At 42.2% G+C, this 14,340-nt stretch overlaps 1 protein-coding gene across 2 annotated transcripts in view; it reads right to left on the reverse strand.

The window, feature by feature from the left end:
* mboat2a (membrane bound O-acyltransferase domain containing 2a) overlaps window positions 1-14,340 on the reverse strand; it is a 40,204-nt gene continuing 25,864 nt past the window's right edge. For both annotated transcript variants that reach the window (XM_053434458.1, XM_053434456.1), the window contains 10 exons: window positions 11,392-11,487; window positions 10,021-10,076; window positions 8,098-8,152; window positions 7,008-7,194; window positions 6,133-6,325; window positions 5,523-5,626; window positions 5,367-5,431; window positions 4,600-4,732; window positions 3,808-3,959; window positions 1-2,516 (listed from right to left, as the gene is read on the reverse strand). In XM_053434458.1, coding sequence (XP_053290433.1) covers window positions 2,351-2,516; window positions 3,808-3,959; window positions 4,600-4,732; window positions 5,367-5,431; window positions 5,523-5,626; window positions 6,133-6,325; window positions 7,008-7,194; window positions 8,098-8,152; window positions 10,021-10,076; window positions 11,392-11,487 — 1,207 coding nt within the window. In that variant the 3' untranslated portion in view covers window positions 1-2,350. The remainder of the gene's footprint in view (window positions 2,517-3,807; window positions 3,960-4,599; window positions 4,733-5,366; window positions 5,432-5,522; window positions 5,627-6,132; window positions 6,326-7,007; window positions 7,195-8,097; window positions 8,153-10,020; window positions 10,077-11,391; window positions 11,488-14,340) is intronic.

Raw genomic sequence — 14,340 nt, forward strand, 5'->3', positions numbered from 1 at the left:
TTTAGTGTTTAAAAATAATTTCTCTTTATTTTGCCACATAAATCAGAATTTGAATGTACTGTTATACAAATCTTTCAATAAATTTCCTTCTGACACAAAAATAACCATTATGTTACACAGGCGCACACTCAAACGCACTACATGGACACATGCCCACACATACTCACACAGGCACACATGCATCCATACGCACAAAACAATATGCGCCGTTCATGATTTGGCACTTTGGACATGTGGAGCAGTTTGCAATGATCTGCTGGTTTGGGTGGCCATGCAGTGCAATAATCGCTATGTTTGTAGAATGACATCCCTTTCCCTTAGGTGGGCCGCACGCGCCGACACGGGGCCCAGGCTACAAATATAGATAACGCTAGACCACATCTACATGTACAGATCACATGAACACTGGTACGTACACACACACACACGCACACAAACACACTCACACACGGAGTTATGGCAGGAATATGCAATGTTAGAAAGACAGAAAAAGAAATGAAGAGGTCCACATTTCAAAGCTCACCACGGCTGCTTTGTTATTTTTTTTACATGACACGAATGCACGAAACCAACTAAATATACTGACACGTTTTCAAGAAAGAAAAACATATGCACAACTTCAAGGTGTTTATGATATTGTGGGCTTAAATTCCCCAGACTATTTCCCTTCTCTAACAGATACGTACAAATTTGACTCTTTTGACTGTTTGAACAACAGTTTGGCGCGTTGGACATCGGGTTCTCCGCACCGCATCTCCTTCACCAAACCCCTGAAAGTGTCTCATGAACTGCTGCGTGTTGTTAAGCGTGACCTGGATGAAGTGGAAGGCTGAAGGTGAGCCATGGACCGAAAAAACAACATGAGGAACCAGTGTCTCTTACACCATACAGTAAATGCACCCTGAAACATCCCCTAATCTAACATAAGAGCACACAATATGAAATAAGACCATGAAACTACAGTTGGTCTATGTCTTTGAATTTTGTACAATAAAATGTGACATACATAAATAACTGGAGTTGGTCAGATTTCCTCACAGACGAATGCAAACTGCGCATATGGCTGCAGACAGGATTTAAAGCCTGAATGCATTAACTGCGCATCAATTTGGAAACTTATTTTTTTTATACATTCAATTGGTTTTTAATAATTAATGCTACATCATATTACAATAAATTAGCCTTCAGTGAATGTGGTAATCGGATTTAGATTTCTGTTGAACCTCTCAGATTTAAGAGTTTAAGAAGAGTTTAAGAATAGACTTTAACTGTTGAGCAGTGATGGTAATCCACTGTTTTACCAATTATACAATTTTATTATTTAGACTTAAACTGATTAAATATTTTTGGAGACATAACAGTTTCACAGAGGCATTTGAACACAGAGGGAACCTGTTGTGTGAAAAAAAGATGAACACATTTAATAAAAAAAAAAAAATCATCAAACACCTGAACCAATGGTCAGAAATCTTAAAAAAGAACAAAAACAAAGGTTTTCTATATCACGACAGGTTAATAAACTCCCTTTGAAACACACATTTATCTGATCCGAGTGAGACAGAAAAAAAGAAGCGGCAGATATGAATAATATTAAAAAGAAACAGAAATCCTTGTTTAGACTTCCCAATGCTGGAGACGGACGAAGTTTGGATTGCACAGTCAATTCATCCCAGCAAGAAGGGAAAAAAAGTAAAAAACAAAACATTGAAGAAGGGATTTCAAATAGTGACGTCACAAAAATCCAAATACAAAACAAGTACAATGCGAATTCTTCTCCAATAAAGGTTTTAAAAAAAGACACAGATCAGACGATGTTTTGAGGATCCTAAGGCCTGTTTGAAATTGGCAGCTGATGATAAAGAATTATGTTTTCTTTTACATGAACACATTTCGCTGTTTCCACCTAACAGAGGCTTGTATCCAGACAATGACAAAAACCCTCCACATACTGCACTTCTCCTGCGTCTGTATAAACCCAACACCACACTGCGTTCAGGCTCCTGCAGCGCGCCGTCATGACCGAGTACATAGAGGGTTTAAGGCAGCTTGGAGGTCTTCAAATTCCACTCATGTAATGCAAAGTTACCACTATCACTCATTAGTTTACACTGTGGCCGTCGTTACGTCCTGGTCTCTTCTCCATGTCAGAAAGTGTGATTGCTGTCGTCCTTGCTACAGGAAGTCTCGACAGGACCTTTGTGTTTTCTGTCTGTTAGGATTCTCAGAGCGTCCGATATTTGGTTCCTTGTCCAGTAGACAGACTCGCCGCGCTCCAGTCTCTCAGTGGTTTCTAGTTCGTCTCAGGTGGTCCTGCTGCTGTAGGAGGGACTGTGCGTCGCCGCCCCGGGCCTCATGTGGCTTTGGCTTTCTGGTTGCAGTTGTTGTCTGTGCTGTTGTGCTCCACCTGGTTGTCCTGTAGGCCGTCCTTCTGCTCCTTGGCCTGCCGGCGTCTCGATCTGACGGGCAGGGCCAGGACCACCAGCAGACACAGGAAGTGTAAGCAGAAATAGCAGGACCTGCACAGACATGGCACAGGGAGAATGATCACAACACAGATCAATAACCAGAGCTGAACATGGAATTATTAGTTAGTTTTAAGTGTTGTTAGGCTACTGAAGTGACTACACAACCCTGTTCACACCTGGTATTAAAATGCATCCTGAATGCGTCTCCTGTGACCTCTTGTGATTGGATAACCTTTCCTCTCTCCATATGCAAATAAATAGGTAGGTCATTTGTGTAACCGTAACCAAATCATTGAGTTTCTACCCAGTCTGAGTTTACAGATGTGTCCATTGTTAATGTGTTTTCGTGTGTATTGGTGTGTGTGTGTGTGTATGAGCAGAATGTTAATATAAACATTTGTTTGATTAATTGTGAAACTGTAGTGGGTCAGAGGATGTCAGCTGAGGGGGTGGGCCTTAATGTGCCACCTTGGACGTTTTAAAACCTTAGAGCAGACCACATGTGATCAGACCTGATGTCGGGTGTTGATCTGTCGGCTGGTCAGTCCACCACTCTGGTTCAGACCGAAATAGTAACAGCTTCTGAATATCATTGTTTGAATGTATATTACGCACTGTACATGAGTACAGCCTCCAAAAGCAACAAGCGCGGCTGTGGTTTGGTTACACAATGGAAAGCAATTCATGACATATATAATATATAATATGATATATAATATGAGCAGTGGCTCAATGAGCATCATTTACAGCAGAGGGAAATTAAAGTTTTAATCGAAATGGGAAATATTTGCTAAAATTTGCTTAAAAACAAACTTCTTCTCAACCAATCCCTGACTATACAGTTATCCTTATTGTGTAATGGACCAAACCAATACCCACAGATATCATCTCCTGCTCTGTTAATGAGTCTGTTATGTATCTCCTGTCTGTGGGACACGTGCTCCGCTAACGACGCCGGCCATTGTCAGCTGTATACTTCGTGGCAGCAGCCGAGCGCCGTTGAGGCCGTTGGTTTTATTTCCCTCGTAATCAATCCTCCCCGTCCTCCGCTCGTTAAGCTGTCTCGTTAACGGTTACAACCTGTTACCGCTAACAAAGGCAACCAGGTTAATGAAAAAGTGTTAATTTCTGCACTGCGGGCATTAACTTCATCTACAAGTTCGATATTAAAACGATTATGAACAACATCGGCCTGCAAAATTCCCGCTTCTAATTACTCGATAGGGAGGCCTATGGTTTCTCCTTCTACTCTGATACTGGATGTCATTTTCTTCGCCGTGTCAGAAGCACAACTCAAAGCAGTTTGGCATCGGTAACACACTATTCAATCAAACGCACATACCTGTAGAATTTGAGTGAGGGTGCCACGGTGAGTAGGACGAATGGCACCACTGTGTAGCTAATGGCGACCTGAGTCCACGCCCATGTGATGACATCATAGATGCACTTGTACGAGTCAGAGACCAGGAAGTATGGTCTGATGTTGTGCCTTACCTGGAGGAGAAGAAGAAAATAAACGTTGGGTAACTTGAATTTCTCAACATGGAATTCAAGCAAAAGAAGCAGCACACAGTGAAGCAAACTTTAAATGATAAGGGATTATTATTCATCTTCTAACTCTTTACGGAAATCTATCTCTGATTAAGTCTGTGTTGCCAGGGGCCAGTAGTATAATGGTGTCGTGGGGTCAGGGGTCATTGTGTTGTTTATCTCTTCCTGTGCCGACACTCCTGTTGTCTCTACGTACTGTAAATATGCTCTTGGCTTCTTCTTTCACAAAACCAGAGTGAAGTGATCTGGCTTAGCAGAGATTAGTGGTAATGGCCTCACACTTAACATGAGGTATAAGCGGTATACAGCTATCATTATCCCCTGAGTCTCCATAAAGGGATTTAGTTGCATGTTTGTTGGTCTGCTAAGTAGCTGTGGTAAATCTAAAGTGCTCATAGACTCTGTCAGGACAGAGGGAAAACAAATAAATCAATGTCCGGGGCAGAATGTCTGGATCAAATGTGGGATCAACGTCTCCTGCAAGGGCAAAATATGTCACTCGTGAATATGGATTTGTATCTCCTTTGTTCAATCTGGCGAGAAAAGCTGAAACACAAGATCCTGTACAAATGTGTGTACTCACTGCACGTGCTGCCATCGTCATGCCGATGCCGGTGAGGAAGGTCAGATAGTAGCCGGGGTAAACCCCGTGCCACATGGCCGACAGCAGGAAGGTGGCGGCAGTGGGGTTAATGGGAAAGCGCTCGTAGCACACCCTACAGACAGGACACACGTTCAGTGTTTGAACCAAGCAAACTCATGTAGAAACAAATATCAAGCTCCATTACAGACTTCACTCCATCATTTCAGATTCTTCAATGTAATAGAAGTGATACATATTTTATGAGATTTGTGTATTCTGTGTGTTTAATTAATAAAAGGCCTTTGCACACTTGACATGTTTTTAGTAGAAGAAGAGCATCTTCCTCCTCTATCCAGTCTGATATCAAGTTTGTTTGTTGATTTATTTAATACATCAAAATGATGATTGTTCCCAATTTCGAGCATTGATGGAGCAGGGGACCCAACTCCTGTCGAAGAAAACTAATGAACCAAACTTGCACATCTGAGGCTGTTAACAAATGAAGCAAGACCTTTGTCAAATTAAATACTCAACTTAATTTGGGCCAGATGTTGCAGCAGATGTGTACATCTGTGTTGAACATGAATTATTCTCTGTTTTGTGGCGTTTTAATGTATTTCTATAAATGTACAAAGGCCTTAGAGCTAAACATTTGCAAAACATTTTGTGGCATTTGAACAATCAAAACATTGAATCCTTGACTTGAGATATGGAGATATGTATAACACTCTCACACAGACGGAAGATTAGAACCTGAATGCTTTTACCTTTTGAGCCAAAGAGATGTCTGGATATTCCAGTTGTCTAGGAACATCTTGAAACTTGTGGCAAACTAAAATGGGATTGTAAAAAAGACACTTTCAGGGCTTTAGTTGAAAAGGGGCATTATCATGATTTAATCGATCGCATAAACATAGCCTGACCTCAATGTCCAGAATCCTGAGATTTGATATCATGTCCCACCGTGGGGAGCCATCTTTGTTGTATCCATTGAAGCCGAATCCGGCTGCGTTGTTGATAGCATCAGCTGCAGGAGAGAGGCACAAATGTTTCTGAGTTCCTTTAACAGCAGCAGTGAAGAATGGCTGCGCATCGGTTAAATCTCGGTTTGAGAAACAATAACAGGAACAGATGGATGCAGCATCATATGTATTTGTCACCAGAGAATAAAGAGCTGCAGTTTTTCAATTCACCACTAGATGACACCGTTACGTCAAGAAACATCATTAAGTAAGAGTTTGGATTTTCTTTTTTTAGGTAACACTCTACTTTAAAAATAACTGAGCTTTCTGAGGCCAGAGCAAATCAGTGAGTTCATACCACTCGATGGAACAGAGGTGCCAAACAACAAAGCTGCGACATAACTATACAAAAATCACATCAGATTTAATCCTGCTTCATCTCAATATTCCCTGAATTTAACTTGTGCTGCACGTTAGACTAATGTATTCAATCAAATAAAAATATGAATCTACATATCAAATAAGTGGTCAGGAAATGTGCTCTTCTGTGAGACATTCATTTCTAACTCACCGAGTGTCCAGACGAAGTAGTACTTCGGCCTCAGTGCCAGCATGGCCACGTAAAGGTAGATGACCTGAAGATAGAACGGCGTGGTGCGGACAAATTCGTCGTTTATGGAGTACTCCACCGGGATCAGATTGCACAGGGACAAATAGATGCCCAGCGAGATGGCACACGTGCACAGCTTGGAGATGACGTCATTCTGCGTGAGGAGGAGAGGAGAGAAGGGGGAGGGGAGGAAAATCTCATTACACTGCATTATACCCAAAAAGGAACAATAACCACGTTTCGTGATGTGATACTTTGAAAACGTCGCAAACACAAGGTTAACTCCAGTCCCTGAGCATTCTTTCAGGTTTTATATTTAGCAGCGCTTGAGTTTGACTGTCTTCCTTTCTCTTCTGAGATAAACACACTTAAATCTTGGAGAATTATTTCATTATTGATGCGTGATACAGACAGAACACAGAAATAACCTTGAGGTTTAGACGTTTGGTTCATAACATTCTCAAAGTCTCAGTTTCGGCTTCTCTAAAGGGGTTCAAAAGCATTATAAATGGGCGCCAGCTCCTTTAAGAAAAACTCTACTCTGTGCCTTTTATTACACATTACCCAAATATGCACTTAAAAGAGAATTGCACGGTTCAAAGTCCCACTTTGCAAAATCAAAACCACTAATGATGATTTCAAGTAATCTCTTTGTGGATTTGAAGCAGTTTGGAACATTTTTCCCACCCTCACACTAAATGTAGGTCGATTTCCCCGCGGTGTTTACAGATATGCACTGTGCACTTCTTCTCCACGGTTATTTAATGTTCATCCTGTTTGCTTATAATAGTTTTCAGACTACAACTACACAGCACCTCCACAGACGTGTGTTGTACCTTGGGTGAGGGTTCACTCTGCTTGTACTTCCCGTTCTCCTTGCCGTTGGCGTTCTCCTGGTGACGTGGCTGGTAGCAGGTGCCTTCGATAAAAGCCATGTAGTCGTTGTAGGAGCAGGTGGGCCCAGCCAGGATGCCCATGAAGTTACAGTTGTAGCTCAGGTACTCCAGCAAGCTGGGCATCCGACTTGAGGGCAAAAAGGAAGGGAAAAGGGGGCAGATATATTAGGACAACAAAATGTTTTTCATTACACAGTCCAACACCGACTCAAGCCAGGAATTCGTGCCTTAGAGCGGTAGTTCCAAATCCTTTTTTTGAGACACCAATTTAAAAAGGAAGTGTAACGTTACACCAGACAAACACCATTTGTGGGGATGGTTGCCTGTCCACTGAGAAACCAGGAGGGAGGGTCTGAGTGCTTTTACCGACTCCGAAGAGGAGTTTGTGGTCTCTTACTCTTCTCAGATGAATTTATTCTGCTCAGGCAGCGATCGAACTGTCTGAACAGGAGATCTGGTTTCACCTGCTAATCCTCCACCTTCCCAGTATCCGGGTCTGAGTTCTCAGCTGACTGACAGCGAATTAACAAAGGTTCATAAAACAAAGATTTAGAACCTCATTTTAAAAGCCTTATATTACTATTACTTCTACTAATAATGATAATAATAAAAATACAAACAACATTACTACCACTACTGCTATTACTAATAATAATAATAATGGTCATCTTAATAGCACTTTTATTGACAAAGCTACCCATATCCTTCTTTTTCCACAAATGAACCAAACTTCTGTCTGCAATACTAATGATTACTGGAAACCAGTCCCCAGCTGTGTTACGGGATTGATAAGGCAATTCTGACAATATAGGTCACATGAGAGTAGAGAATGGAATGGTTCCCTAGATACCGGGCGCCTGACAACAGCTTGTCAGAAACCCCAGAGAGCCTGGAGGGGGGGGGGCATGCGGAAATCAAGCCTTCACTAACATTAACAGGCAGGATCTCCTTCACACTGAGCTTAATGCCGATTTGAAAATTCAGCTTAACCCAACACCTGAGGCAGTATAAACATACCTGCGTCACATACCTGATAGCAAGGTATTTCTGACTGGGAGTCAGCTGCCCCTCTCGCTTGGTCATTCCTACAGGCACACACACACACACACACACAGACAGACACACTTTAATTCATAGCATATACAAAAATCGGACATTTTCAAACGGACTCTGAAGGATTGTGGGTATTGGAACACGAGAGCTACCTTCCAACACACAGGCTCAGGGGCCATGGGGGAGCAGGTGTGAGAGGCCCCTACGATATACATAATTTCCTCCCAGCTGAGTAAGCAGAGGACAGCGAGCGAGAGGTGAGAGAGGGACGAGAAGATGATGCAACACTGAGAGCCGAGCTGTTGTGTGCGTAACCTCATTAGAACTCTTCATCTAGCATGACTCACTCCATTGTCCAGGCTGCTCGTTTGCACCGGCCTCATAACGAGGGAATATTCTGAGCGAGGACGATCCCGGCCAAACATTTTTCACAGCAGTTATCTTTACTAGCGAGAAGGTTGGTAAAGGTTGGCTCTGTTCTCTGTGCTAAATGCATCTGGGTACATTTGTTTTAATCAGCCTGCTCTTTGTTTATAAAGACCTGCGGTTACGGAGCTCATTAGACTGAACGCTCTGGCAACATGGGCCACAGGTATGGTTGAGCTGAGACTATTTAAATTCTGCTGCTCCTCTGGCCACGATTACGCTGATTTAATGATCCCAATCAAACGAACGGGGGGGAAGAACCCTGAGCCCCTGATAGTCTGGAATATGAGAGGTCTCCTAGTGTTTTACAGTACAGCTGCTTTTTCTGGAATTATTCAGAGGGCCTGACTGTGAGAAGGCAAATAAGACATTTCCCGGAACTTTTCCTGCCTCCCCCCTTAGTATAATGTCCGAGTCTGGCCGGGTGAGAATACAACAGGAACTCAAGAACTCACAGCGATTGAGAGGGCATGCTGAGGACATTTAGAAATGTAAAGATGGCACCGACATGAGTGGCAGCCTCTTCTCCAGTAGCTCCTCCTAAATTTCCCTCGGGATCGATCCTAAATTTCCCTCGGGATCAATAAAGTATCCATCTGTCCATCCAAACATCTATATATTAGACATGCGGTGAATGCTAAGGTAACCCCTCCCCCAAGAAATACAGCAGTGGAATTTAACAACAGTGCAGTGTGTGCATGTTTGCAAGTATAAACGACCAAGAAGTGTTAGTGAAGAGCAAACGCCTTGTTTCTCAGAACCAGTGATCTGAAAATACAATATACAACACCCACCAAGAAGTGAATTGTAGTCATTCTAAATGTGAATATCCTGAGGGGCCAAGCAGGAACTAGAAAAAAGCCTCTGAGTGACTCTCTCCTCCCCCGCTCAATCTACAAGCCTCTTCTCACCTCCGATATATGATCACACTTCATTTTAACGCTGGTGTCAAATCTCCGTCTCTCTTTATTGCTTATAAGCATCTTAGATGCTTCAGTAATGACTCTTCATCTGCTGCAAAAAAAGCTGAGACAGTCACGGGGTCAGCCAGTGGAGGATCTCCTGGAGCATGTCAAAGAAAGCTGCTGGGACTTAAAAGGGTCTACAGCGCTGCCGTGGCACATGATTGGTCGGCTACACAAACAGTACCTTGGCTTGGCTTGTACATCGAGTCGTGAATGGATGAAGGATTACCGTCCCCTTTTAACACTGTGCTGTTTTAATTCAAACTGAGCTTGTGTTTCAAGTCAGCCATTAAACACGCACAGGGGGGGAGGAGGGAGGGAGAGGGTGCATGCTTGGTCACTGCTCGATTACATAACTGGGTTGATGGTCTCTTTCTGGTTCACTAGTCCACTGTTAGAAGTCACTACTGGGATTGAAACATGGCCTGTCTTCTTTTTTTTTTTTTTTACTTCAAGGAGAATTCTAGGGACACTTTAACTTTTGAAAATTTTAGAGACACTTGTCTTACCGTCATGGATTTCAAACGCCAAGCTGGTGATCTTCTGCGTGATAACCATCATGGGCCTAATCAAAAGAGTGTTAAACAGAAACGTTAATGTTAATATTTCAAACACATTCCACTCTTTACCGAACACTCACTCCCACACAACACAGTAAATATTATCGTATAAATCATGCCCGACCTTTACTGTGGATGTTTGTTTGTTGTTTTTAAGGTTAGTAAAGATCCTCTTAAACTGAGATCCCAATTCTTATTCTGCCAGCATCAATGCATCTTGAGTGACGGGCCTTTGGAAAACACTTTGCGGTGCATTGAATCCAACTTCAAAGCAGGATAACTTTATACAGTCTGATCATGGGCCGCAATGCATGTAGATATATAAATCTTTCACTGTTAATAATCATATAAGTCCAAGTTCCTGACAAATTATATGGATGAAAACGGTCAATGGCCACATCAAGTTTGTCTACAGGGTAAAAAATAAGCACCAAAGATGTTCTGGTCTTTCCAAGGAGACATATTAGGCTCATATTCAGGTTCATACTTTCATTTGGGTTATTACTTGAAAAGGTTTACCTGCTCTAATGTTCAGAAAAAAGTAATTTGCTGCAGCTCCTCTTGGTTTTAGCTCCTGTCTCTTTAATGCCCCCCCCCCATAAAGCCCAGTCTGCTTTGATAGGCCAGTTGGCTCCCTTTGTGTAATTGGTCGACTGCACGTGCAGGAAATATCGGCCTCTGCTCTCGCTTTACCTGGTTTTGTAAGGGGGCTTTCCAGAATAGCCCCAAGGTATAAACCATGCAAATGTCAGGGCATCGTGATGTCAGGTGATGTTTTTAAGAAGTGTTGGTTAGACTACTGACACAGTGTTTCAGGAGCTCCTTACGTTTATAAACACACTGGAGAAAAGAAGAACTGAAAAAGCATCATATTTTTTCTCTGACAATATTTGAGTTCCATTCACTGTACAACAAAGCATATTAGACTGTGAAGGGTCAGTGATATTTCGATGGATTTGACATTTCACAGACAACCGAGGGAGATCTGTTGAACGGAGTGAAATCACTGCCCTTGCAGAGGCTGTAATGGTTTTCAGATGGTTGCTTAGCAACCGGCCACCCCCCACCCTGCAGGGAGAGCAGGCTGTCTGCTTGAATCGTCAGACAGTCTGGACGAGTTGGAATCAACCACAGCTCCTCCTGTGGACACCGCTGAGCAGTGTGACCAGCTCTCGTTACTGGTTGAGTCATACTAAAGATTTCTCTGACTCCGACTGGTGGCTTCATAGCACGAATTGCTCTGCATCTGGGATTGAATATGAAGACCGAGGGAGGCCTTGTATATAAGAATATAACAAAAAATATTTAAGTGGATCTTACCCTGTAAAATCTGCAGAGTACATGCCGTAGTCAAACACGTAGACTCGTGTGACCTGACACACTATCAGATAGCCCAGCGTCACAATGAAGCAGTACCTGGAAGGGAGAAAAAGAAAAGGGTGAGAAATAACATTTAAAACAAACAATATCTCAAGAATACAAAATAACTAGTTGACATTTAAAATAACTATGAGGAAAGATACCTAGATTTTTTTTTAATATATAATATTAATGATATAACACTATTTTGTATTAATTATATGATATGATATTATTACAAATGTTGGGGTAAAAAGAAGAAGCGATAATACACATAAAAAAAGCCCCATGAACATAAATAAATCGAAAACTGTAATATAACCGTTTATATATAAATTAGGTCGATAAAGAGCTTATTTTCTCTTCTCCAAGGTTTTTCTCCAGATAACTGATAACATTTATATATTTCACAAATAAACAGCTAACCTAAACAGAGTTTTTCCTCTTGTTACACATTATGTAAACCTGTAATTTTGCAGTTCACCTTCTTTCCGATACAGTACAACAGAGTGTCCGTGGAAATAGGGCAGAGCTACAGAACTGGGGGAGGGGGTCAAAAATTGGACAAAGGGCCAGAGGAGGCTCTAATAATGTGTCACTGTCAGAGGCTGAAGACTGAGGGAGGACAACACGACCTTTCAGCAGAAGACTAAAGACAGCGCGGCCCTGAAGCCCAGGGTACAAAGCTGTTGCAGAGTCAGCGCGGCTGAGGGCTAGCTAGATAGCATTCTTCCACTGCCAACAATAAGTGGATTGTGCTGCTAGGAGAAGGAACACAGGACACGAGCGGGAGCGAGACTGTGCCGGAGATGGGTCCTAACAGGATCCTACTGTAGCTGCAGTCCAAGATACAGCAAAGACGTAATCCGAGTTTCAGTGCCAAGACTAAATAAAATAAGCCACTCACACTGTGGTGATATGAAATTGAGACCTTTCAAGAGCTCTCTTGGTCTCTAAAAAAAAATAAATCATAAAGCCCTCAGAGAAGGCCCGGTGATATTACTACGAGTAGATAATCATTATCGTCCTTTAATGGGCTCTGACTTAAACCGTTTGTTTCCAGCCCACACTTGGTATGCTTTGTGGGGGGGGGGGGGGGGGGTAAACAGTGTCGACAACATTCTTCAGCATCCTACACACAGAGTAGGAGACTGCATGGCTGGTTACAACAGCAACCATGAATCAAGACATGTATCCAGTCCAGCCCTGCATCAAGAGGGCTCATTCAAGTGTGCTGTGAAAAAAATTAAACTCACACAGACAAGGGGAGCACATGCAGACTCTACACAGAAAGGCCCTGCCCAACCCGGGACTTGTACCGGGAACATCCCCGCTGTGTGAGTATACATGGAAGGACCATCTAGATAACATTGTCTTACTTTTCTATTGAGGCAAAGAACAACAGACAGAATTGTTTTTAAAGCATGTAAATATTCTCAATGCTACGTGTTTTTCACAAAATGAAATCACTGAAACAGATCTTTAGAGGAAGTGACTTCAGTTGGAATCAAAAGCAAAAGGATATCTGAAAATTGTACACCAGGGTCCGAGCACTCAACACAAGCTAGAATTGAAAGTGCACCCAACTTGGGAGCACGAAGAGGCTAAAATCGCTGCTGCCAGGATCTGCTCCACATCTGGAGTCTGTATCTGCACCAGACTTGTCTCAGTAAAGCTTAATCTCTTAATAATTCAGGCCCAATTCTCTCTGATACACTGAAAACCTTCAAGGCAAAAACAAAAGTAAACCTAGTTAGCTCACTTCCCATTTACTGATGTGTTACACGCAGCAGGAAAAAACTAATTCTACCTACAGAGTAGAGTTTTCACTTATTTACAATGTCACAGAGTGACAATATCCTATTGAAAACAACTCCAGCAATGTCAAGAGAAATAATTACAATTAACACAAAATAATTAATACTGCACTAAAACAACAAAGAAAGATATCTGGTGTTGTTTTAGTCGTTTAACCCAAACCCAAGTGGGTTCAATACTGACATTTTGGCTTAAAAGTAGCTTTAAAATGCTTAAAGTTTTGTGTTGATTCTCCTAACACTGTCAGTCCATGGCAACATCCCTATTTAACCGAGCTCAGCGCTCTCCGCCGGCAGCTGCAGTTATCACTGGGGATATGAGCTATATGTGCTGAAGCAGCTACATTTGCCGCGAGACCCACCAGTTAGTCTTTATCCTCATCTTATTTATGTTTGTGTAATTCACATCTCAGAAGTGGATGTTTCACTAACACTTCAGGTAATAAAGTAACATACTTTACTTTCATACTTTAACTGTGGTTCCCAAACTGTAGGTTGGAGCTCACACGAGGTCACAAAATATGGGGTTCAACTCTTAGATCAAAAGGATTACAACTGTTAACACAAGTTTCTGCACCACCGCTGCTGCACAAAGAGCTGTTCACCTGTTTATTTAAAGTTCAGTGAAGCTCGACTCAGTACGGAGAACCTCGAGCTGGAGAATCAGCTGTTGTTGCAGTTGACAATTGACACCGTTAAGACGAGGAGTCCGAGCTACTTTTGCTACAGAGCGTTTGGCTGTCCGTTTACATATTATCATTAATATTGAACCCATTGCATGACTACATGCCACCAAATCTGACACTCTCCTTCCTTTGGCCATTAACTATACACATTACAAATGTGAAGCCGATAAGTTGACCGGTCCTGGAGATATGTGTTCCACACACAGCCACACAGAGGGAAAATAGGCTATAGAATGCATTTATTATACGTACACTTAATGCATGCATTTTAATCACGACACAAGTCACCATTATGGAAATATTGAAATTAAGTTACAATTCCTCTATAGAACCCATTTCATTAAAGAAGGTGCTTGCGTTCCCGCCGCAGCCCTTGGACCGTATCTAAGGATTTCACAGTTGTCTCG

Source organism: Pleuronectes platessa, chromosome 11 (genome assembly GCF_947347685.1).
Source record: "Pleuronectes platessa chromosome 11, fPlePla1.1, whole genome shotgun sequence".
In the NCBI taxonomy this organism is placed as follows: domain Eukaryota; kingdom Metazoa; phylum Chordata; class Actinopteri; order Pleuronectiformes; family Pleuronectidae; genus Pleuronectes; species Pleuronectes platessa.